Source organism: Ictidomys tridecemlineatus, chromosome 4 (genome assembly GCF_052094955.1).
Source record: "Ictidomys tridecemlineatus isolate mIctTri1 chromosome 4, mIctTri1.hap1, whole genome shotgun sequence".
Classification (NCBI taxonomy): domain Eukaryota; kingdom Metazoa; phylum Chordata; class Mammalia; order Rodentia; family Sciuridae; genus Ictidomys; species Ictidomys tridecemlineatus.
Genome location: NC_135480.1, coordinates 15911186 through 15937365, shown reverse-complemented (window position 1 = coordinate 15937365; position 26180 = coordinate 15911186). Strand labels below are relative to the sequence as shown.

The window sequence follows — 26180 nt, the reverse complement described above, 5'->3', positions numbered from 1 at the left end:
TTCTATTACTCCCAGATTCTGATTGTATGATCAATGAGAGCTGATTCATTTCAATTCAATACAAAAAAAAAATCAATCTTTCTTTTTACAGCTATCCCTTGGATGAATCATTTGTTTTCAGGTAACCAAATTCTATGGACTCAAAGAAATGTTCTATAACTATTTTATTTGTGAGATTTTAGTGTGGTATTCATATATTACAAGTGAAAGGTAAGACAGGAAATTAAAAAAAAAAATCCAACACTGATTTCATCAATTGGAATCTTTATAACATTAGAATTCCCAGATAAAATGTTGGATGTCCAATTTCATTTGATTTTAGATAAATGAAAAATAACATTTACTGTATATGCTATAAAATATTTGATAAATAAAAAAATCATTTTAATGTAAATACATAAAAACACTTATTTTAAAAAAGAACATTTTAAGATGAGCTTTTCTATGGGAATATTTCATCAAATGCAATTAAGTTTTATTTAATGTTACCCTGAGTGTGAATGTGCAGAGGATGTAGTCATCTATTTGAATTATTGTTTTCATAAGTTTTCTTACTTCAGAGCCTGCTATTTTTTTCTTCCCATACTGAAAATTCCAAACATTGTGTACATGAAAAGAAATAGAATGATTTTTAAGAGTGATGAAGTTATGGAGAAACTCCTGAATCCCTAATAATTCTTGCTATGACCATGAATAAAGATTGGAAAATCAGTCAGTCCTCTGCCTACCTTTTGCATTCTAATGGTTATCCTGATGTAGAGATAATAAACATATATCAGGATATTCAGAGGAGATTAGAGATGTTCTTGCAGGAAAAAGCCTGGGTAAAGCAAAGGAATCCAGATATTTTTAGAGGAATGTAATGATTGGCACTGAATATGGAGATAGTTTTTTTTTTAAAAAAAAAAGCAGCAAAAAAAAAGATTATGTAAAGCTTCAAATTCCTAATTTTGTTATTGGAATTCTGAATTTCTTTGTTCAATTCAGTGTATTTTCTATTCCATCATAAACACCTAAAATAGTAGGCTCTGTTACCCTGTAATCTCCAAATAACATTTTCAAAAGGCAACAAGTTTATTGTTCTTACTTGTGAGTGAGGAAAGGTCCTGAAACTAGAGGATACTCAATACAGAAAGAGCAGAAACTTCATCAGGAAGAACGGATGGAAATGACTCCACAATCTCCAGGGTCACCCTCCAGCTCAGCCCCAACATGAGCCGATTCTAGAGCTACTAGAATGCCATCAGGTGGTTCTGGATGGCAGCTTCTCCAGACTACAGTGCTGGGCCATTGGGTAGATTTCCAGAAGTTTCTACCTGATAGTTTTGCAGGCTGACACTTGTACTCTTCTAAGAACTTGTTCTCTTTTGCATTTTACCTGTGTACGCTGATATCCACTTTCTTCTCAAATAAAAAATCATAGTTACAGAGTTCTACATTTTCATTGAGGTGACTCTGAATGTGATAAGAAGAAAATTTTAAGATATTAATCTAGAATATGCTCATCATCTTTAATCAGAGCACTTCTATATTCTTTTACTGACTGTTCATATTAATTGTTATTACTAAAATATCTAAAGGTGGAGAGTTATGCTCTCTAAATATTATGTTATAAAATTCCATAAATTATTTAGCAGTTACTACTATACAGTATAAATAAATGCTGACATATGTATATATCTTAAATTCCTAATAGAATCTCTTATCTTATAATATTATGCAAAGTGAAAAAAATCATATAAAACTAAATAATCAAAACCCATGTATATATTGAGCTAAGCTAAGGAATATATCTGTATATTGTGTGTCTTGAAACCTATACAACTCAATTAAGGATTTATGTTCTTCAAAGAAAAAGTAAAATTACACAATACTTGAGAAACATTTGAATATTTATTTTGAAAGGAAAAAGAATCTTAGAGTTTCAGTATGAATATACCATTTCTCAACAACCATATAAATATGTAAACATATTAACTTTATTAATTATATTATAAGGATATTCACAAAGGAATGCTTTAATAACCATTTGTACATCAGATAATAGCATTGCTTAATGTCATAAATTTTTAACCATTTATATATGCCCACAAATTACAATGTACAGTATTATCCTTATTCAATTCCCTGTTAGTTGGACCCATAAATGCCTGTGGTCCAACTGCAACATGTTATTAATGCAACATGTTATTTGTTAAAGTGTGATAGAATGGAAGTCAGAATGGAAAGAGAGAGTGAGTTTGATTGATTGGGGCTGACATATCTTGCCTTTCTTTGTAAGTCAGACAAAAATACATCTCTGTGAGTTCACTGAGAAAAGTCTATAGAAAGCCTTCAAGTACAAATCAGGTGCCCAAAATTTAAATTTCATTTGTTTCATGTTTCTTCACATCTATCTTTAAAAGTACCAAAATGCCACAAATATTGTCTGATAAAAATGGAAGTAAATTAAGAAAAATTTGACTCCATTATATAGCTGATATGAAGACTAATGTTTCTATATTAATGCCTACATGGTTCTATAACCAATAATTATATTTCAAATGTTACTGACTCTATTAAGACTTTATGCCAAAACAGGGATCACAAGAATCCCTACTTTGCAAAGTTGCATCTTTCACTTAACTTTCAGAATAATATACACCATGTATACATAATTTTTTTCTGTCCTGTCTACAGATATTATAATTTGTTTGGATGGTTCTAAATAATGTTGATAACAATACCTTTGTTTCTTTCAAGAAAAGAGATCTGGACCAAATGGGCCAACAGAATGCAACACTGCTGACTGAATTTATTCTGACAGGAGTCTCCAGGCGGCCTGAGCTGCAGCTTCCCCTCTTTGGGGTCTTCCTCCTCATCTACACACTCACAGTGATGGGCAACCTAGGCATGATCATTCTGACCAAGCTGGACTCCCGCCTGCACACACCTATGTATTTTTTTATCAGACATCTGGCTTTCATTGACCTTGGCAATTCCACTGTCATTTATCCCAAGATGATGGTGAATTTTTTTGTGGATCAAAATACCATTTCCTTCTATGCATGTGCCACCCAGATGGCTTTCTTTATTACTTTCATTATCAGTGAACTTTTCATCTTGTCCACCATGGCCTATGACCGCTATGTGGCCATCTGTAACCCTCTTCTTTACAATGTCATCATGTCTCAAAGACTTTGTCATGTGCTGGTGGGCATTCCATACCTCTACAGCATTTTTCAGGCTCTGATGATCACTATTAAGATTTTCATACTGACCTTCTGTGGCTCCAATATCATCAGTCATTTCTACTGTGATGATGTGCCCTTGTTACTTATGCTCTGTTCAAACGCACGGGATATAGAATTATTGATCATATTATTTTCAGCATTTAATTTATTCTCATCCCTCATGGTGATTTTAGTATCCTACCTCCTGATTCTGCTAGCCATATGTCGAATGCATTCTGCAGAAGGCAGGCAAAAAGCTTTCTCCACGTGTGGTTCTCATCTCACAGTGGTGGTGGTGTTCTATGGGTCTCTACTTTTTATGTATGTGCAGCCCAAATCCACCCATTCCTTTGAAACTGATAAACTGGCCTCTGTATTTTACACTTTAGTGATTCCCATGCTTAACCCTTTAATATACAGCATTAGGAACAAAGAGGTAAAAAATGCTTTCCACAGGGTCTTTAGGAATAAATGCAAATTTTGTACTTAATATTTAATATGCAATGCTGTTTGTACAAACTTTGATAAAGGCAATGACAATTGACACTACATCTAACAGATATGAATATATTCCTTTTTATCACTTCAAAAATTCACTATACCATATAGAAAACTAAATTATTTCCTTAATTTTCACCCCAAATTACCCTCATATTTGCAGATCACAATTAAATTTCACTTCTTTTTAACATTTCTTGCTGTGGTTCAATATTTCTTTTGTACTTCTATGGCCTTTTATATTCTTTCAATGGGAAGAATTAAACTCTAAGTTACTTAACTGTTGGTTTTGCCGAAATTTTTGTTGTTATTGTTTGGACAATTACCTTCTTATGCTTGTTTTCCTTGTATGTTCTGAACCTAAATTAATAAGGTAAGTGTCCTGCAGACAGCATGTATTTAGAACATCATGCCAATTTCTGTCCTTTAATCAGAGAATTTAATATTTTATACTAAAATTATTTCAGACAATGGGAACATATTTCTGTCATATTGCTCCCTGTTTCCTATGTCAAAACGTATTATTGTCATGAATATTTTCCTCCACACTAGTTTCCCATGAGTTTGTGCTTGAATTCTGAGTTGCACATGACAGCACTGGATGGCCACAAGTGTTTGTCCACAAGAAGTTTGACCAGGATACTGTAAGCCACTCAATTCCTAGATATGATATAGGGCAGGAAGACATGCACGTTCTGTATTGTGATGAGACTGAAGTCTTGACTATAGTGACTGCATTTTGTTTAGTAACTTCATTTTATGAAGCGGCCATGCCAAGTAGAAAGGTCATGACTGGGGCAAGTTGTTTTTCCTTTTTTTTGTGAAAACCCTCATGAAAATGGAACTATCTAACTGCAATCTCCTGTTTCTGTAACTAGGGAATCTGGGCTTATTTTGATTGGCTAAGCCTTCTGCTACCTGACTACCATCTCTCACATCTGTAACTTGTCTTGCTTGCTTTGGCTAAACCCCCTAATGTCCTTTTGTGTTTCTTTTTTTTTGGCTTAAATATAAGGCCAAACTGAAGGGGGTGCATCACTCTGACTATCTCACTTTTAGACAGTAGAGTGTCAGCTGCTGGCCATGAATAAAGGCTTATTTGGAATGTCGGTGTGTGATCTGAGAGTTATTTGAAGGTCTCAGTATCCGCATAACAGTATAACTAGATGAGCTTGTTTTCCAACACCTGGACATATAGTAGCAGTCACAGAGTTTAAAGCTGCTTTGCACATTTCTAAGAACTTGAAAATAAGTTTCAAGTAGACACAACTGATTCTTGTTTAAAGAATTTAACACATTTAAGTAAACAAAACAAAAAAAATTAGCATAAAATTTTAAATATTCAGCATCTAATAAGAAATACTAGATTTATAAGGATGATACAAGATGTGACTCTACCCAGGAGACAATTAAAATAGAACTTGAAATGACAGTGATGATAGAAGAAACAGCAAGTTCTTTCAGACCATCACTGTGTAATTCAAGGTGTTTTACACTTTAACAAAAGCATTAGTATTATGAGGAAAAAACTAAAGATTCTAAAACTGAACTTCAAAACCCCCAAATCACAATATTAAAAACAAGTGACTATATGCTGAAAAAAGAAAAGATGTCCACTTAAATGAGTCATTAAGCTACCTAAAATGAAGACAGAAATAAAACAAAATTCTGAACTGAACCATGAAAATAATCTCAGTGATCTTGTTTTGGAATAGGCATAAGTTACCTAATGATGTATAATTGTAGGTTCAAGTGAAAAAAGAGTATAGATAGGGTAGGAAAAGAAAAAAACATGGGAAGAAATGTTGGTGCGAATTTCCTTACCAAAGTATCTTTAAATCAGAATACCAGAGATGTAAATGGGTAAAATAGTTCCAAGAAGGCTAAACAGAAAATAATGACACCAATGTGCATCACAATCAAATTTCTGGAAACAAGTGATAAAGAGCAATGTTTAAAAACAATCAAGATATAAGATTCATATGAACATATTAAGAAATTATTTACTACTAATTTTTTGGAAGAAATTAAACAAGTCATAATGTGTTATCTTATGCCAGACTATATTTATATATCTGGCATTATTCTGTATTCAGCAAAAATATTATTTGTCTGTGGGTGTTGCATGACCAAATACTATCCCATCTTTTCTAGAAAGTCATTGTTTTATTCACTTATGAATTATGTTATATACCTAATATGCACATGACATTGTGACAATGAAAATCTAACAAAGGCATGCTTATGATTTACAGCATTTAGTGAGAACACAAACTTTTATTCAATTAGAATGAGGCATGACATGTTTTTTTCTTTTTCCTAATGGAATATTCTGAGAATAATTAACACAAGTGCAAGACACTCTGCCTCAGATAATGAGATTTAATTAGTTTATGTTTGAACTAGATTAACATTTTAAAAAAATGAGACTCATGGGTGAAAAACATCATTTAAATCCATTCTGGAGCAGCCTGTCAGGATTAAAACTGGAAAGCCAAAGCAGACCCTCAGGAAGGTAAGTGGCAACATTGGTCTTTGACATTTTTACGGACACAACTTAAAAGATCCTCAAAGACCCTCTACTCTGCAAAAAATATTTCTGTCTTTGGACTACACTTTACCATCAGAACCATTAATACGCAGGACAAACATGCTATGCAGTCCCAACACTGTTGTTCACTACTAGCACCACCTTGGTTTCACATTAACTCACTGATTTAATCCGCTACTTAACAATGACCTATGTCTATATTCTTTACTCAGCATTCCTTCAGTTACATTCCTCATTCCTAGCTATGCAGGGTGCCCTGCATGTAGGGAGCTGTCTCAGAACAGGTTGTCATTAAAATTAAGTTAATATTTTATATATCAATGATACAGTGGCCATTTTGGAAGATTCTTGATTAGGTGCTCAATCACAACTGCAGATAATTATTTACCCTCTACAGAGATCTCCACACTATACCAAAATTTGCCTTATAATAGCCTCCTGCCTGATTAAAAAAAAAAAAGCTGATTTTAAATTAGAAAACTTAGGGTAAATTTTCTCATAATCTACTGGAATAGCATCCTCATTTTGATAAATCTGTGGCTCTGACAATGCACATTAAAATAAATTGATACATGAAAGGGTTAATTTTATTTGCTTCCATGCCTATTTTGTCTTTTTCATAAGATTGTTTATACAGGGTCACAGACTCTGTGCTAACACACAGTATCATTCACATTGTATGTTCTCATTAAGCAAATAAATGGCTTTTTTACATCTCAATGTTCCCTTTGTTGTTTGAGTAGGCATTTTTTTAAAATTAAAGTACATGCATTTTCCAAATCATTCTTGTTTCAATCTACTATAATATTCAAAGTGAAATTCGCATGGAATTAAATCAGAAAATGACTCAAGTTATTGTTATCTCTGACCCATTGGTGCCAACCTACATAAAAATGCTCTCATTTCATTTATTTCTCTCTTCCCTGTACTATAGTTTGCATTATTTAAAAGAAAAATTGAACTGAACAGCAGTGATACAAAAATCCATTATATAATCTTATCAAACACATCTACCATGTTATGATTGGTCTTATTCTTATTATCATGGGTAAGTTTTATTTTATATTGCACTGCACACACTTGACTATTTGATCTTGTAAAAGTGACTTCATTTAGACTTGTTTCCAAGAAGCATTTTTAAAATTTTTTTTCAAGAAAGTATACTGACATATCATTTCTACAGTATAATGATAAAAGTGCAAGATTGTAATACTAGGTGTGTAACAGCAGCCATGGCCTTGGGGTAAAGCCATGGTAAGGCAGAATGTTTATAATATTCCAGAATGTTTATAATATTCCAGATCTCACAGAATACCAGCACTCCCCCAAAGAGCCACAAAACATATATTATCTTAATAATTATAATCATTAGTAATTGAGAAATAACACTGCCAACCGACATAGCTTTTACAATTTGTGCAGTCTCAAATTTCTTCCCAGAGTTAGAAACTTTAGCTTTTTGTATTAGTGTTCCATATATATTAATGGATTGGAGTACCAAAGAGCTTTGAGGTAGGAAATTGTTATATATTTGTATTAATGCAGAAGTGACAGTAATGAATGATCATAATGAATGGACTACATAATGTAATCTCCAATATTTCTAAAATTCCTTGAGGCTGATTTTCCACTTGGGCCTCTGTAATGAATATCTTCAATTCTCATCCCCTGACTCAGGAAGACATACTCAGACAATAAGAAAAATTCTTTCTTGAAAGAATTTTCTCAACTACTTCACAATATCTGCCTGAAACAGAAATTTCAGACAGATAGAGGAAGGTGGCTAAAAGGAGATTATCTTCTTCACTTCTTTATACATAGAATCCCAGTGCTCATTCCTTAATGGAATAAAACAGAATTCAGACCAGGGAATAGCTTTTAACAAGGCTTAATTTTAATAGGACTCAAATTTGAATATCAAAATAATTCAATAGCTGCAGTCAATAGTGACTGTTGCCATAGAGAACTGGCCTAGAAGTAGCCTCAGGTACACAAGCAAGGTCCTCATGTAATCAAGAAAATGTATTGTTTTCTACAGATAGATGAAAGATTGAATAAATGGAATACTGATCAAAAATTAAGTTTTATATGCACGTTCAAATGATTATGCACCAAGAGGTCCAAATAATTCTTCACCAAAAGAAATGATAAATGTTTGAGAAAATAGATATGTTTAACCTGATTTGATATTAAATAGTGATTACATGCATTGAAGCATTACTTGGCAGCCCATAAATACTCATGCTTTTACGTTTTTATGGGTCAGTTAAAAATAAACCTGATTTAATTAAAAAGGAAATCCAAGTAATTCAATATGATCAAGGATATATATAGGCATTCCTTGTAAGTCAATAGTAAAATACAACCTAGTAAACATTGGGGAAGATATCTAAAAATATACCTCACAGGATGGATATTGATATTAATATCATTAGTATAAAAATACATTAAAAGGCCAAACATCCTTAGTTGTTAAGAAAATGAAACTAGAATAACAATGATCTGTTACTCTTCACCCACTTGAGGCACAATTAAAATACTTCATTACCAGTTAGAAAGTAACAAGATTATATCAATTATGCACTCTCATTTCAGTTTCTGAAATTATTGACGACTAGTAGGTTCAGGGGTACTCAATTTTAGAAAACAATTTAGATTTTGAAATATACTTCAATACATTACTACCAGAGGTTCCAATAATTAATCTCCTAGATACTTACCCCAAATGAACTAAAACATGTTTATCAAAATAACTACACATGCATAGTTATTGATAGCGTAATTCATATAAACTGGAAATATTCAACTGTGCCAACAGATAAAAAGAAAAATTGCAGTACATTTATATAACAGAATAAATACTATTCAGCAATACATTTTAATGAAACACTAATACACACATTAAAATTGATGGATTTCAATAGCATCAACCAGACATAAACATACTACACTATTCCATTTATATGAAGTTCTACAATAAATCTCTGGTTATATAACAAATCTCTGGTTATGTAAATCTTAGCGCTTTTGGCCTGGGGTATATTGTACTGTCACTTAAATAGCAAGTGGAGAATATTTTATGGTCATGGATATATTCTTCACTGAGAGCAAAGATACCACAAACCTCATTTTTCAAAAGTTATGCATAAGCACTTAGCATTGTACTGAATATAAATTATACTAAAATTATTGGCAAATATAACTATATATTTAGGGCAAGCAACATGATATTTGAGACACTCATGTTGTGAAATGAGTGCAATAATTAAACTCATTCACTCTGGTCATCTAACATGCCTATCATTTTTTTAAAGAGAGCATTCAAAATCTGATTTATGTTACTATTACAATATTACAATATATTACTTGAAATTAGGACTTTTGCAAATTTCATGTAATTGCTCATGTTTTTAGAAAAGGAGGTTCGTGAGGGGAGGGACATATGTCCTGAAGCTTGAACATTGTCTGGCAAGGACTAAATTAAATAAGTATATGGTTCATATATAGGAAGATAGTTCAAATAAACCAAGGGAATAAAGTATAGTTGGCATCAGAAAAAAAACTGTCATTAGCTAATCGATAGTGTTAGGAATTATCTTGGTCTTACTTCTCTGATTTTTCTTACATTGACATTTCATTATTTTTTATTTAAGGATATTTTTATCTTGTTCAACCTATTTTATTCTTTTTAGAAGGAGGGAAAATGTTAATAGCTCTGGGTTTTTACTGTTATGATATTTATGATGCTATATACTTAAGTTCAAGTTTTGGGATAAGGGACCACCATAGGATTTATTGCTGTAAGTGCCACCACTAAAGCTATCAATTGTGACTCTAAAAGAGATTCACATTATTTTTATTAGGAGTAGGTGACCATCACTGAAATAAACATTTCTAGGAAAATATTTAGTTATATTAAAATAGCAAGTGATTCTAGGGTAAATCTATCCAATGCAATTACCTTTAAAAAATAAGGACCTTTATTATGATAATAAAAATATCAACAACATGAAAAATATAATAAAAAACCAACTAAAGACCCCATGTATTTTTGGATTTTATAAATAATATTAATCATTTTTTATAAATAAAAATGATGACTAAAATAAATGCATGGAAGAATACATACAGACAAAAAGAAAAAGAAAAGAAAATGATGGAATTAAAAGCAGTATCTAGTAAACCATGTCAATGATTTACAAAAAAAAATAAAGGATGAAAACTGCACTATTTTATTTATTAAAAGCCACTAAGAGACTCAGAAAATTGAAAATAGATATGAGAATGCACTTCCCTGTATTTTTATCTGAGTTAACAAAATGGGACAAAAGAAAAAACAGCTAGGAGACGTGGGTGGTAATATTTAAGTTCATATAGATACTATACATGTAAGAAAAAGATAACATAAATAAAATAAAGGGGTCAGTACCCAAAATAATCTTGATAAAGAGAAAGACATCGCAGATGAAACATCACAAGGAAACGTTTACTTGAGAACATAACACTTACTCAAGCCTTTAATTGAAAAATATATACCATATTATTTGAAAGTTTTGTAAGTTAGGAATGTATTCAGAATTCAAGTAGATTTCAAGGGAGTAAATCTTCAAACTCTTGCATAATGTTGGACCATCATTTAATGTATCATACTTGCCTTTTCTCTCCCCCAACCAAAGGGGAAGTATACTTATTTGACAAACTTTTAGTCTAATAACTGAGCTAGGGTAGTACATGATTTAAGAAAGTTTTCTATGAGACCCTGCAATTCACCCAAGGATTTGTCCTTGTTCCCTAATGGCAGTTCTATAAAATGATTCATTAAATTCATAGCTAGTTTTGTTCTTCCCCATACAGATGTTTTCCTAATACCTTCATGGCTCCTGGAAATCTCACCCAGTTGACTGAGTTCATTCTCATAGGAGTCTCAGATCTTCCAGAGCTGCAGATTCCTCTCTTCCTTGTCTTCCTGCTCATCTATGGGCTGACAGTCATGGGGAACCTGGGCATCATCACCCTCACCAGTGTTGATTCTCGACTTCAAACCCCCATGTACTTTTTCCTCCGACATCTGGCTATTATAAATTTTAGCAACTCTACCATCATTGCTCCTAAAATGCTGGTAAATTTTTTGAGAAGTGAGAAAACCTCTTCATTCTTTGAATGTGCCACCCAACTGGGAGGATTCCTGGTTTTCATCGTAGCCGAGGTGCTCATGCTGGCGGTGATGGCCTATGACCGCTATGTGGCCATTTGCAACCCCCTGCTCTACATGGTGGTGGTATCTAAGAGGATCTGCCTGCTGCTGGTGTCCCTCACCTACTTCTATGGCTTTTGTACAGCTATTGTGGTGACACCTTGTGTGTTTTCTGTGTATTATTGCTCTTCCAATGTCATCAATCATTTTTATTGTGATATTATGCCTCTGTTAACATTGTCTTGCTCTGATACTTACATTCCAGAAACAGTAGTCTTTATATCTGCAGCTTCAAATATTGTTTTTTCTATGACTATAGTTCTAGTATCTTATTTCAACATTGTTTGGTCTATTCTAAGGATGCGTTCATCAGAGGGAAGGAAAAAAGCCTTTTCCACCTGTGCTTCACATATGATGGCAGTGACAGTTTTCTATGGGACTCTGCTGTTCATGTATTTGCAGCCTCGAACTAATTACTCATTAGATACTGATAAAATGGCATCTGTGTTTTACACCCTGGTGATCCCCATGCTGAACCCCATGATCTACAGCCTGAGGAACAAGGATGTGAAGGCTGCCTTAAGGAGATTCATGACAAATCCATGCTATTCATTTAGGTCAATATAATTTGGGGGCTCTTTGTGTAAACAAACAGAAGGTTTAGGTAATACAGAAACAAAGTTGTTACTCAGTAATTTTCCCCAGGAATAAACAGGCAGTAAGTTTGGAAGAAATATTTCTCAGAGTCAGAAAAAAATATTACATGTATTTGAACAGAAAAACAAAACATTGATAAGAGAAATAAATTAATCATTCTTCTTCTTTGTCATTCCTTTGATTGTTCCTATTACAAACAACATGGTTAAATAGTGTGTATCACTCCTTCTTGAATATCTGTAATTATTCAGAATTAAAACCATTTTTACAAGTAAGTTACCAGAGTTGAACTGACAATTATATTAAAATAAAACTCCCAGGCTGGGGTTGTACCTCAGAGGTAGACTGTTTGCCTTGAGGCCCTGGCTTTGATCCTCAGCACCACATAAAAATAAATAAATAAAAATAAAGTGATAAGTATTCATCTACAACTAAACTAATAAAATAAAACAAAACTTCCTATCTCTTTCTTAATGTTATTTAAATGAACAAGTGTATTCCACCTGTGAATTTATATTATGACAGTTAACCTGAATACAATTGAATTATATGACTCCAAGTCATATAATCTACACAATTTGTGAATAAAAGACACAGAGATGGATCACTGAATACTCTTTCATGCAAGGTAAAAGTTTTACTTTTTTCTTGCTCTAAGTTTCATTATACAAATTTGTGTAGGGACACTAGGGTATATCTTAACACAATTAAAAAACTCAACTGGAAGATACATATGGACAATTAAAAGAACATCCAGTATGTATGTCACCTGTACCCATAAACAGATTGTGATTCTAACAGTATAGAATCACTGTCTTCAGGTATGGTAGTTATGCTGTAATGAAAAGAAATGTAATCCTACAAAATATGGTTAGACTAGGAGACACAGAAACCTTATACTTGGTTTATCCTCAAAGTTTCCTTATTATTCTTATTTTTATTTTGGGATGTATTTTTATATAATGTTGGCACAAAGATGTGTAATTTTAGTTTCTTGAAATATTTTAAGAATTCTATCCAGGAAGTACTTCTTTATTGGCTCCTGCCTAACTATTTTTAGTTAGGTTTTCTATTGTACTGTGGTATGACTACGTATGAAATTTCTTCAGTTTTATGAAATCTTTTACTTTTTTTCTTTATTTTTTAGGGCATTATATTTTTACATAATTGTGTGGTTTATTTTGACATATTCATAAATCCATATAACATAATATGTTCTATTTCAATTCCACCCCTCCTACCTTCCCCCTGGCCCTCATCCTCTACCTAATGGTCTTCCTTCTATTAATTTAGTTTTAAATTCTGCAATATATAAAATTGTAATGCATTGTGATATACTCATATATGTGCATAACATAATTTTTTCAATTTCATTCCTCAATTCTTCCCTTTCCATGGCCTCTTCACTACCCCTTGATACTCTTCCTACTCTAGTGTTCTCCCTTCTATTTTTATTAGATTTACTTTTTCAAAATCCCTAATCTCTCTAGCTACTCCATATAAGACAAAAAAAAAAAAAAGATTATACCCTTGTCTTTGACAATCTGGCTTATTTTACTTAATAAGATATTTTTTAATTTCTTATATTTATGAGAAATTGACATAATTTCATTCTTCATTATGGCTGAATAAAACTTCATTGTGTGGAGCTTGGGCTGTGGCTCAGTGGTAGAGTACTTGTCTCTCCCACGTGAGGCACTGGGTTCGATTCTCAGCACCGCATATAAATAAATAAAGAAAAATTTTAAAACAAAAACTTCATTGTGTGTACATATACCTTCTTTTTACATTTCATGGAATAATTAAGGAGGATTGGCAGCAGCTCATCTCTAAAAGCCTTTCAGAATTTAACTGAGAATCCATCTATTCCTGTGGTTTTGTTGTTGCTGTTTTTTGGGGTACCAGGGATTGAAGTCAGGGGCACTTGGCCACTGAGTCACATCCCCAGTCCTATTTTGTATTTTTTTTAGAAACAGGGTCTCGCTGTGTTACTTAGTGCTTGGCTTTTGCTGAGGCTGACTTTGAACTCACGATTTTCCTGTCTCAGCCTCCAGAGCCACTGGAATTACAGGCGCATTAACCAGTGCACCAGATGTGATTTTTGCTGTTGTTGTTGTTAGAAGATTTTTATTTGCTTCTTCAATCTCATTACTTGCTCTCAGTCTGCTTAAGTTTTCTGTATTTTATTGATTCAATTTGGGTAGGTCATATATATATATAGGTCATATTTATCTAGAAATTTGTCAATAGCTTCTAGATTTTCTGATTTATTAGAATATAAGTTCTCAAAGTATGTCATGGTGCTCTTATTAATTTAATTCATGTCTCTATTATCTCCTTTATATTCAGTAATTTTGTTGATGGGGTCCCCTCTCTTTTTCTTTTGGTTAGTTTGGTTAAAAATTTATCTGTCTTATTTACCTTTTCAAAGAACCAACTTTTTGTTGCAATAATTTTTTGCATTATTTTTTCTCAATTTACTTAATTTAGCCTTTGACACTAATTATTCCACGAGTTCTATCAGTTCTGAAATTTCTTTTTTCTTGCTCTATGGGGGTTTTAAAATGCAACCTTAGGGTAATTACTTGGGCTCATTGCTTGTGTACTTAAATGCTACAAATACTTTTTTCTTAGAACTGCCTTCATACTCTTCCTGACATTTTGATATGTTCTACCTCTGTTTTCATTTTTTCTAAGATTTTTTTTCTTTGTTTCTCTCTTATTTATTGCTTTCTGATAATGGCAATGAGGGCCGAACCCAGGGCTTCATAAATTAGAGGCAAGTACTCCATACCTCCAGTCCTCTCCATGATTTATTCTATGATTCTTTCCTCATTTAAAAAACAGTGTTCAATCTCTGGGTTAAAATAGTTTCTGTTTAGACCTTAATTGACTTCTAATTCCATTTTACAAAGATATAAAAGATAACAAACTATTGTGAATTATTTTTTTGTATACTAAGAAGCTCCTTTGTGTCTTCAAATATGGTCTATTTTAGAGAATATTCCATGTGCTGTTGAGAAGAAAGTGAGTTTAATTTTTAATGAATAGAGTATTCTAGAGATGCCTGTTAAGTACATTTTAATCCCTATTTCTCAACCCAGACAAAACTCAACTCAAAATGGATCAAGGACCTAGGCATTGGACCAGAGACCCTGTATCCACTAGAAGAAAATGTAGGCCCAAATCTCTATCATACCAGCTTTAGGAACCAACTTCTCCAACAAGATACCTTAAGTGGAAGAATTAAGATCAAGAACCAATAAGTGGGATGGTATAAAGCTAAAAATCTTTCTCAAAGCAAACAATCAAGAATGTAAAAAGAGACCATACAGAATGGAAAAAAAAATCACATTCACAATTTTTCCTCTTAAGTTTTTGTCAAGACCTTGTAAGCCCCAACAACATTTCTTAATCCAATCAATTGTCAAATATTCTTTTTTGCCAACAAATGCCCAAGGATAAAGATATTTTCATAGAATCAACTCCAAGGAAGGCAATGACCCATGTAAAGACTTCCCCAGGAAGTCAACAAATTATTTAGAAATGGGAGAAGACTTCTTAAGGAGCTCCAAAGCTGATCTGCACACCCTAATGGTTGCACATTTTCTGATTTTCATAGCTGCTATTACCAGATTTTTGTTTTTTGACACTTTGTATAATTATATACTATATATATTAAAGATGGTAAATGAGAGTAGGTTATGTTACCACCCCCATATATTGCTATTTTTAACAATGTTCAGCAATTTATTTTGTTTTGTTTTGTTTTTTAATTTATATGTAATGGATTATTGCTAAGCTTTCATTGAACACAGAGTTTTATAAAAATTGATTTTTAAAGTACTTCCCCATGTTTTTGTAGTTTTTATAGAGATGGATTCTCAAGTCCTCATTCCACTGTTGCATGTAAGTTCCTCATGTTTCTATTTTTCTTTGTCAAAAACATGAGAGTTTTTTATAAACCCTCAGTTAATTAAGATCTTTTATGATTGTACAAATCCACATATATCCATTAAAAAGTCAGTATGACAACTCAAGTAATTACTAGTGGAAATATTGCAATATTTATATTATTAGGAAATATGATTTTCTATATGACTACCTGGTGATGAAGTTTTAAAAGGACCGAGTTGTGTGAGCCAGTTTCCACTGAGTGCATCCCTTTCTATGCAGAGGCTACTGACTGTCTCTCTGGAGTACTAATTCACTAGTGAATACAAACCATCCTTGACTACGCCACAGCCTCTAGGCATTTTGTTATGCTCTTAAATACTTAAGGGATAATTAACAAAACCTTTTGCATCTCCTAAGGGGACTCTCAAATTTTGAAAAAAATATCTATAAATTGTTCTCACTATTTCATGTAAGAAACACATGGGGCAGTCAAGACAGAATTCATGACAGGTAAAAAAAAGAAAGAATGTTTCATGTGTAGGTCTATGATACAGGTAGTCACAATATATCAGTGAAATTTGCAAAGTTTCATGGAAAAAATGGGGCTATTCTGACTTAATGCTGTGCTTTTTACCTCTCATATCCAAAGAGAAATAGGAATCCTCTCTATTTCACTTCATTTATTTTTAAAATATTTTACTTTTTTTTAAAATTGGAGATTTAACACAGGGGTGCTTTACCACTGAGCTACCTCCCCAGCCCTTTTTGTTTTCTATTTTGAAGAGTTGTACTAAGTTGCGTAGGGCCTTGCTGAGTTGCTGAGGCTACCCTCAAAATTTTGATACTCCAGTCTTAGCTTCCCAACCACTGGGATTACAGGTGTGTGCCACCATGCCCAGCTATTTTACATGCTTTCATAGGTATGCATATTCATATTAACCATCCTGACATTATGTGCAAAATACTTGTTTTGTATAAATAATTTTATCTCCAATTGAGGTCAAAACTAAGAGCAAATAAGACACAAGGAAGATAAAAATATTTTAAAAGCCATAATAAAGTAACTGAAGGTAATTATTGATGTCTTTCCAAATAGAGTTAGTGTCTCTAGGTTCTTGTGGTGGTATAAAAATAATTTGATATTCAATAATTATTTCTATAAAAATGTAGATACAGTTTCTCATTTGCTGATGTGAAAAACAGAAGTTTCTATCTCACAGTAGAAGGTGAAATTATTATTTGAAAATTAAGAGAATATGAAAAAGCCAGATTTAAGGTGAAATAGAATGTCCAGATTGTGCTTGGCAGTCTGTTGAAATGTGAAAAGAGGAGGGTATGATTGTTTTAAAAATGAGGACATGGTTTTCAAAAACTAAAGTTGCTACTCAACCTGAACTGTAAAGAACAAAAACACAATCTGGTTCTTGCCAGAAACCCCAAGGCTGCTGAATGGAAGCTCATTTATATTTTCTGAACTAACAAGAAAACAAATAACTACAAGTGTGATTTTTGGTGTTAGTAACTGCAAAGAAAACCAAAGCAAATGGCCAAAATGCAAGATTTGTATTTCTTCCTATTGCATTTAACTGAAGATATTTTCTAGTAGCACTACCTGCTGATATGTAGTTCCATATTTATGATGTAAGAAAAATGTACCCATAGGGAAAGTGTGGGAAAACAAGAGAGTAGAATTTTTGAGCAGTATTTTCAATGATTTACGTGCAAATTATGGAAATCACCTTTATAATTAATGTAAAAATTACATATTTTATTTTGGTTGTAGCTCACAGATCTCTCACTACAATTTTCTTTGTAAACAGGATCATCTTTCTCTTTTTAAAGATGCAGTTAAAGATTATGATCATTAACCCTCTTTCGTTAACATGCATTCCAGCTAATTTTATATGTGTATACATTATAAAATTATGAATTATATATACATATATATTTAATTTGTAGAATATTTCAACATATATCTATTCAATTATATACATGTTTATCTCCATTATGTAGTAGAATATAATTTAAAGAAGCTTTTGTAGATTAAATATATAAAAGGACTTCAAATTACATCTTAATATTGTCTAAAATATGGAGCATTTTATTTTGTTCCATTAGTATTGGATCACATAGTGGTATACAAATTTTTATTTAAATCTTTAATCAATATATTTAAGGAATTTTCATGAAGTTCCTTAATATAAAACCAATGGGACTTCCTTCTACTGCCATAGGACTTTACCTGATAAAATACATTTGAATTTTGCATACATGAAAATTTTATTCCTAAATTACAATGAAATGTTCATTTGAGAAGGATTAATATTTCAAGTAAATGTATGTCAAAATAATTTATATTAAATGTTATAAAAATAGTTATGAAAATGTAAAATAATCAATTAAAATCACCTTGTTTGCTCAAGTTCATCGTGAAACAGGTGAGAAGGTAAGGAGAATACTGAGAGAAGTTATATAAATTACAACCCAGATGACCCGTTCCTCTCCTGTGCATCCAGAAGCATTTATACATACTTTACATATAAATATATGGGTTAAGGCACTGTCAAAATTTTTAAAAATGAAACAAAGCAACACTATGTACCTGACACTTGGAGACAATTCTCTAAAGCATTTAGTCTTCACTCATTGGCAAGGACATGTTGGTTTTTGATATGAGAATAATTATACGTAACATTAAAGAGACCCTTCTAATATACTATACATTAAGACACAGTATAGATAATCTCAGTATCTCAGAGGCTGAGGCAGGAGGATTACAAGTTGAAAGCCAGCCTCATCAAATGGAGGGGCAAAGCAACTCAGTGAGACCTGTCTTTAAATATAATACAAAATAGGTTTGGAGATGTGGCTCAATGGTCAAGTGTCCCTGCATCCAATGCCCAGTAACCACCAGACCCCCTCTGGAAAAAAAAAGATATTTACAGTGTAGAATATGTCTTCATAAGTACATTTCCTGATATTTTTCCACTTGTGTGCAATTACTACTATAATATGTTCCAGTGTTTTTATTCAGACAAGTGTTCAATATCTGTCCACTGTATTGAAGTTGTTTATAGTTAAAAACCTCTAGAGAAAACAGTTTTTGAAGGACTTTTTTTGAATTCTGTGGTCTTATAAATTTTTGAATTTTTAGTTAGAACAGAATGTTGATACTCCTGGAATAATCTAATTTTATTTATAAGTTATAAATTTTCAATTTATAATTCAATGCAATTTATAAAAATGACAAGGTGGTTACAATTATATGGAAAATTCTAAGGAGAATTACAGTAATTATCCAAGTTTTGGATACCCAGTGTTTTAACTTACAAATTTTGGCTTTACATATCCATAGTTTTATATCTGTATATCTAACAATTTATCTGCTCTCTAACAACTTATGTATCTTCTCAGGATCTCTTGACCTTAGTAATATTGATAATCTGTGCTGGGTTTAATTAAGAATGCACATTGGATATTGTATGATGTTTAATGACTTAAATGACCTATAATTGCTAGTTGGTAAGAGCAGCTCATCTGCAGGTGGTGACAAAGAAAATATATTTAGACAGTGGAAAATTCTATTTAGTAAGTGAATAGTTTACTTTTACCTATTTCTACCTCTAAGTCTACATATCAATATTTTTGTGAGAAACAGGTTTCTTTCCAAATATTATATAAGTTGTAATGTCTGGATGTACTTTGTTTGTACTAACTTTGTACTAAAATGAATCTCCCAGCCATAAAACATGATAGCCTTTGACGGTGATAATGTCTCTATGCAGAAAAGATTTTCTGGTGAATCTGAATGGAGAAACACAATCTCTCAGTGGTGCATGAGTTCATTCTGATGGGCATCACATCGCGCCCTGAGCTGCAGGCTCCATTATTTGGGCTGTTCCTTATCATCTACCTGGTCTCAGTGCTGGGCAACTTGGGCATGATCATCCTCACCAAGGTGGACCACAGCTTGCAAATACCCATGTACTTTTTCCTGAGGCACCTGGCTATTACAGATCTTGGTTATTCTACAGCTGTGGGCCCCAAAATGCTAGTAAATTTTCTTGTGGATCAAAATACAATCTCCTATTACTTTTGTGCCACACAGCTAGCTTTCTTTCTTCTGTTTATTGTCAGTGAACTATTTATTCTGTCTGCAATGTCTTATGATCGCTATGTGGCCATCTGTAACCCTCTCCTCTACACTGTCATTATGTCACAGAGGATATGTTATATACTGGTGGCAATCCCATATCTCTACTGCACATTTGTATCTCTTCTAGTCACTATAAAGATTTTTATTTTACCCTTCTGTGGCTACAATGTCATCAGTCATTTCTTCTGTGACAGCCTCCCCTTGTTATCTTTGCTCTGCTCAAACACCCATGAAATTGAATTGATAATTTTAATCTTAGCAGCTTTTGATTTGATTTCCTCTCTTCTGATTGTCCTTGTGTCCTACCTGCTCATCCTTCTAGCCATTCTCAGGATGAAGTCTGCTGAGGGCAGGCGCAAGGCTTTCTCCACCTGTGGATCCCACCTAACAGTGGTCATAGTGTTCTATGGGACTTTGATATTTATGTATGTCCAGCCTAAATCCACTCACTCCTTTGACACTGATAAAGTGGCTTCCATATTTTACACTCTGGTTATCCCTATGTTGAATCCTTTGATCTACAGCTTGAGAAACAAAGATGTAAAATATGCTCTACAGAGGACCTGGAATAACTTGTGCAATATTTTTTCTTTAAGGCTTCATACAAGATGATTCCTATGAATAGGGTTATGGGCATGTATCTTGGCTCTGTATACACTGAGAAGAAATAAAAAGCAAAACTTGGGTTTAATATGTGTTTATACATTGTATTATACATGTCAGTTTCTTTTTATTCCTACACATAGATTAATGAAGAACCACTGAAGATATATTCTTTCTTTGAGAAGGACAAATTAAGCATACTCATAATTAGTCAATTTTATAGAACATAAGATAAGCTACGAAGATATAGTTCAAATATAGGTAGTGCAGGAAGTGGTAATGCTGAGAGAGTTACAGAAGGAAATGTGTTTTAATCACCTTTGGAATAAAACTTGCAGTGCCTGTCTCTTACATGTCTTGTTTGTGTGTAAACAGTCTCTTTCATTCTGTTTCAGCTGTCACAGTGTTCCCTGTTGTATTTTGCAATTGTCTTCAATACCGATCATTTATATAGTATATTATGATTTGATGTTTGATTAATAGACAGAAATAATAACTCTTACAGGTATTGGTATCCTACTCATTGGTCACTATGCCTCTACTTCCTCATATGAGTCTCCTAACTAGAACTCAGCAGTCCATGAATTCTGACTGGCTCTTATTTTTTCCTCAATCATCTCATTTTCTTGTCACTTGTGAACGTGTCATTTAAGATACATTTGTAGAGTACCCAGATGTGCTCAACTTTGTACTTTTAATCCACTTATTGACCTAACTTGATAACTGACCATTGAGTTTTATAGATGGTTATTTTTAATTTAATCTAAAAAGAAGCAATTGCCCATATTAAATTTTTTTGTTCCAGTAGTTTTCACACCTTTTGAGTTAGGGGACCAAAATAATTAATTTTGATGCTTTTGTTTTTGACTCTATGGACATTTCTTTATTTTGGTCTATATTGAAAATGTATCATATACTCAATGATTTTCATTTCGTGGATATATTAATTGGTTTTTCAACTTGTGGTTGGTAAAAGAAAATAATAACACATAACAGAATATTAAATTTATATTTCAGTTTTTATAAGTGACTATTGCTGGTGGTAAACCTTCTTTATTAAAAGTGAAATCCGATATGTAGACAAGAATATAATTATCTTGTCTTTTGGACATAGCTTTTCCACATCACTCTACATATTTTCTCATGAATATATAGTTACTCTAAATTTTCAAAATAATCCTGATATTTTTCTTATTTCATTATTGTGGAATTATAATAAAAACACTATGTGTATCTAATAAAAATTGACTGAATATGTTTCATTGAAATAAATTTTAAGGTGCTTAGTACATTATCACAGGAGGCTAAATATTGTCATGTGGTTAATGTAGTTAAAACAAGTATTTAAGGTGGTCCTACAAACTACCAGTTAGCAATATCATTGATTACTCTCTGACATGTGTTATTCAGGCAGGTCTCAGTTAATTTGTTCATCTCAACAGTTCTGTTGAGTCTACTAACTTGCAATCCTCAGATGATGGTCTTAGGGTAAGTAACTTGACAGAGATCTCCAAGGTATTAGGCATTAGAACCAAGCTTTTAAACCAAGTAATCTATCTCCAGATTACATGTTCCCAAATTACATGTCTTTTAATGTCATTTTTCTGTTTCACTAATGTCACTCTGAGATGACAGAGAGTAAAACCTCACATTAGCATATTTTAGATTAGAAGAAGCCAAAAGGCATAAAATTAAATTATAAAATGAATAAGTTCTGGAGACATAATGTACATCATGGTGACCAAATTTTAAACCTTGCATTGTTGATCTGAAACTTGATGAAACAACCAATTTAAAGTGCTCTCAACACAAACACACATACAAACACAGAGTATCTATGGGTGGTGAAACATAATTAATTAAATTGTAGTCAGTACACAGTGTGTAATATAAAAGATCATCAGTACAAAGTCATCAGTTTATATATATATATATATACATATATATATATATCCTGAAAATATACAATTTTGACAAAATAAAGAGCAGTGAATTATGTTTAATACAGAAAATAAATTCAGAAAAGTCAAAAAAGAAATTGACTCAGAAATATAAGTCAATTTATCCATTTTGGATGAGAGTATTTGCTCAAATATAAAGTGATCGTACTGTGGATAATGCACATAACTTTGAGAAAATTTGCAATAAATTATAGAGCAGCAATACATTAGCAGAAATTAACATTAAGCAGTCAGAATCATACTGAATAGTAATTTATAATATTATATAACATTGTATAATATTATAAATTATTATTTATATTATATTATAAATTATAAATTATATAACATATAATTTATAATAATAATAATAATTTTTTAAAATAGGTTTATTTGATTGCTGTTCAATGAAGTTAATCACATTTGACAAAGAAAGATTGAGGAGGAGAATTTTATTTTTTAAATATCCGTAGCTCACAGAGTGGTGGTGGAATTCTATCAAGGGAAAAAATAAGAGATAAAAAAATTCTTCCACCAAAAGGGAGATTAGTTTTGAGAGGAAAAGCTACTTACCATCAACTTTTCCTTTCTTGGATGAATTTTCTTTTATGAGCTTCAGATGATTGAGACAAACACACTGACTCTTGATATAGTTAAGCTGCTGAATCAATGAAGAGCAAAGCCATCAGGGTTGTATATTGGAATCTGTGTTTTTGGGTTTTCTGCAAAGTAAATTATCTTCATTGATCCAGTATTTCTTGAGCAATCTAGTAAATCCACAGTAAAATTATTTTAAATGAACAAAGGAGGAAAGGAATAATCCCACATCAAATTATGAAGGTTGAGATTTATGTTATTATTCTAGACTGGACAATTCTATTTTCCTGAAAACATACAGTAGTATATTTGGTATGTATTGTCATGATTAATGTAATTGTCTAAATTTTGTCTGCCACAGTGGTTAAAAAGGAAAAAAAAAAGGAGAGTATAATTCTGAAATTTAAGTATCAACCTCAAGAAAATAAACTTCAGAAATTTACACAATGAAGTTGGTCATTGAAGAAGTTTCTAAAAACAAAAAAATATATATATTAATTGAGGAATTTGAGTATGAATGTTAAATATTTTATGTCTAGAACAAGAAATCTATAATTTTAAAAATATTTAAGAATCCATAACAACCTTTGTATTCCCATGAAATTGAATCTTCACATATTATTTAATTGAGAAAAAGTACTGCCTTGAAAGAGAGGATTGGCGAAAATGATAACTTAGTAAATCCCTGGATTTCCTGGCGAGAATGTAAACTAGTAGAGAATTGAACAGGAGTGCTATGAAATTTCAACAGACAGTAAAGTTTTACTAGATTAACAAGAAAAAGGAAACTATGGCCCTTGCTGGTAAATGGATGAAATTGGAGTGCATCATGCTAAGTGAAATAAACCAGACTCAGAAAGTCAAAAGTTGACTGTTTTCTCTTATGTGCAGAAAGTATACAAAAATTAGGATGACTTTTCCCTTCTGAAAGAGAGCAGCTCATGAAAATATAAAGGAGATGAGTGGAGTAGAGGAAGGGGATTGAAGGAGGAGGAAGGATAAATGGGAAAAGGAGGAACTGTACAATAAAATTTACCCAACTTTGCTATGTATATATAGCAATATGCCACAGAGACTTCCACCTTTATGTGTATTTATAAAACACCAACTTAAAAACTGATAAGTAGAAGGATGACAAGTAGAACAGAGCAAGGGGAGCAGGGGAAGGGAAGAGGGAAGGGAAAAAGGACGCTCTGGGGACAGAAATGGAGCAAGTTATATTCCGTGCATGTATGACTGTGTCTCAATGAACCCCCATTATGTTTATGTATAATGCATCAATAAAAACATTAGAAAAAGAAATGGGAGGAGTTATTTTCTAATTTCCAGTGTATGTGAGACCATATCCAGAAACAAAGAGGGGCACCCTTCAGCAGGACATGTGGTGTTCTTACACTCCCCACTGGGTCACATTATTGCAGAAGCTCATGTTGTCTTCAGTGAATCTTAACTATATATTTTTCCATGATGATGGTAATAAACCATTTCATATGATACTCTATAAATTTCAACAAATTTGCATGAAACAAAACTTGAAATAATAATAAAATGTGAAGTCAGATCTATTTCTATGATTGACAGCTCAACACTTTAGTTTGCCTTTCAAAGCAATAGAAATGAGAGTCAAAATAAATGTTGTCTGTTAATAGTTCTCCTTTGCCTTTGACACTCTTCACCTCAGCTCTATGCAATCAATAATTTCTGTCTCTATAGATTTACTCATTCTTGGCATGTCAAATAAAAGTCATCAAAATTATTTTTAGTCTGATTTCTTTCTCTTATTTGAAAACTAGATGTTTTTGTGTTATGTTATGAGACAATGAATTTTACTTATTTATGTTTCAATTGGTTTTCTCTGTCATGGAAGAAGAAAGTGCCTCTTTACTGCAAGGTGGAAGTAGAAGTCCAGATTTTCCACTTGGTCTCCATGGATACCACAACACTTCATCACCATGCAGTTGGCAGTTAAATGGAAGTAAATGATGCCAGCAACTCACATGGTCATCATGGTCAATACTGAAGTGGGATGGACTTTTTATGACTGGGCACTGCCATTATCTGACCATAGTTCAGCAGACATGGAGAAGGGCCCCCATTACTATCTCAAGATGGACTTCCAGGCTCTATATCTGGCTTCCTTTGACACTGTGTAATGCGACAAAGGTTTATTACCAGAAGGGAGGGAAGAAATACGTGCCATTGTAACATGGTGTTCTTGGACATCACATCCACAGGGTGTTAAAACAGATCCTTGCGCTTCACTCCAAACCTGTCTTTTCCTTGTTTGGCCTTTATGCTGTTAAGCCCCTGCTCAATATTTTGAGAGCTGGATTTTTTTTTTCCTTTTTCCTGAACATATTGGCATTTCTAAGTATTTTTTGTTTTGTTTTGTTTTGTTGCTGGATTCTTCAGTTTTGCCTCTGGAATATATAAGACAAAAAATAAAGAAAAACTAAAAAAAACCTGTGGAATCTTACCACTGTTTTGTTCCTTAAATCTTATGGTCTTTGGCTAATCTCCTTTTTTTCCTCCAAATTTTAATTTCTTTGTAAATTGCTTTATATGTTAAAACAGAATATTTAGTAGTAGAATAGGAAATGAGATATCTACTCCATGTCTCTGGAAACCCAAGTGCTCTACCACTGAGTTACGAACATCAAATGGGGATCAGTAATTTTTACCTATTTCTTACCACCCCACGCATTTCACTACCCATCTTATAAAGCTAGTGCTTCCAGAGCACACATTGACCCTAGGTTTTCATTAACTTAGAAATAAAAAAATAGATGCAAAATTGGTTTATTTTGAATTCCAATTCCATTATTAATTGTTTGACTTTGATAACAATTATTCTATTCTTTATTAAAATCTTTGG

The 26180-nt window shown here is 32.5% G+C and overlaps 3 protein-coding genes across 3 annotated transcripts; all 3 read left to right on the top strand.

Moving 5' to 3' along the window:
* Positions 1–2760: 2760 nt before the first annotated feature.
* On the top strand, positions 2761–3702 carry LOC101959073 (olfactory receptor 8K5). Its single transcript, XM_005331700.2, has one exon. It carries the CDS (start codon positions 2761–2763, stop codon positions 3700–3702), a length of 942 nt encoding a protein of 313 aa, XP_005331757.2.
* A 7432-nt stretch (positions 3703–11134) lies between these two features.
* Positions 11135–12082, top strand: LOC101958792 (olfactory receptor 8J3). The gene has a single exon (XM_005331699.2). The coding sequence runs from the start codon at positions 11135–11137 to the stop codon at positions 12080–12082; it is 948 nt and encodes a 315-aa protein (XP_005331756.2).
* Positions 12083–19817: 7735 nt separating this feature from the next.
* On the top strand, positions 19818–20777 carry LOC101958504 (olfactory receptor 8K3). The gene has a single exon (XM_021730644.2). The coding sequence runs from the start codon at positions 19818–19820 to the stop codon at positions 20775–20777; it is 960 nt and encodes a 319-aa protein (XP_021586319.2).
* Positions 20778–26180: the final 5403 nt, after the last annotated feature.

What these genes read in the sequence shown, in the direction of transcription:
- LOC101958504 (XM_021730644.2), top strand. Translation starts at nt 19,818, where the DNA reads ATGGAGAAACACAATCTCTCAGTGGTGCATGAGTTCATTCTGATGGGC.
- LOC101958792 (XM_005331699.2), top strand. Translation starts at nt 11,135, where the DNA reads ATGGCTCCTGGAAATCTCACCCAGTTGACTGAGTTCATTCTCATAGGA.
- LOC101959073 (XM_005331700.2), top strand. Translation starts at nt 2,761, where the DNA reads ATGGGCCAACAGAATGCAACACTGCTGACTGAATTTATTCTGACAGGA.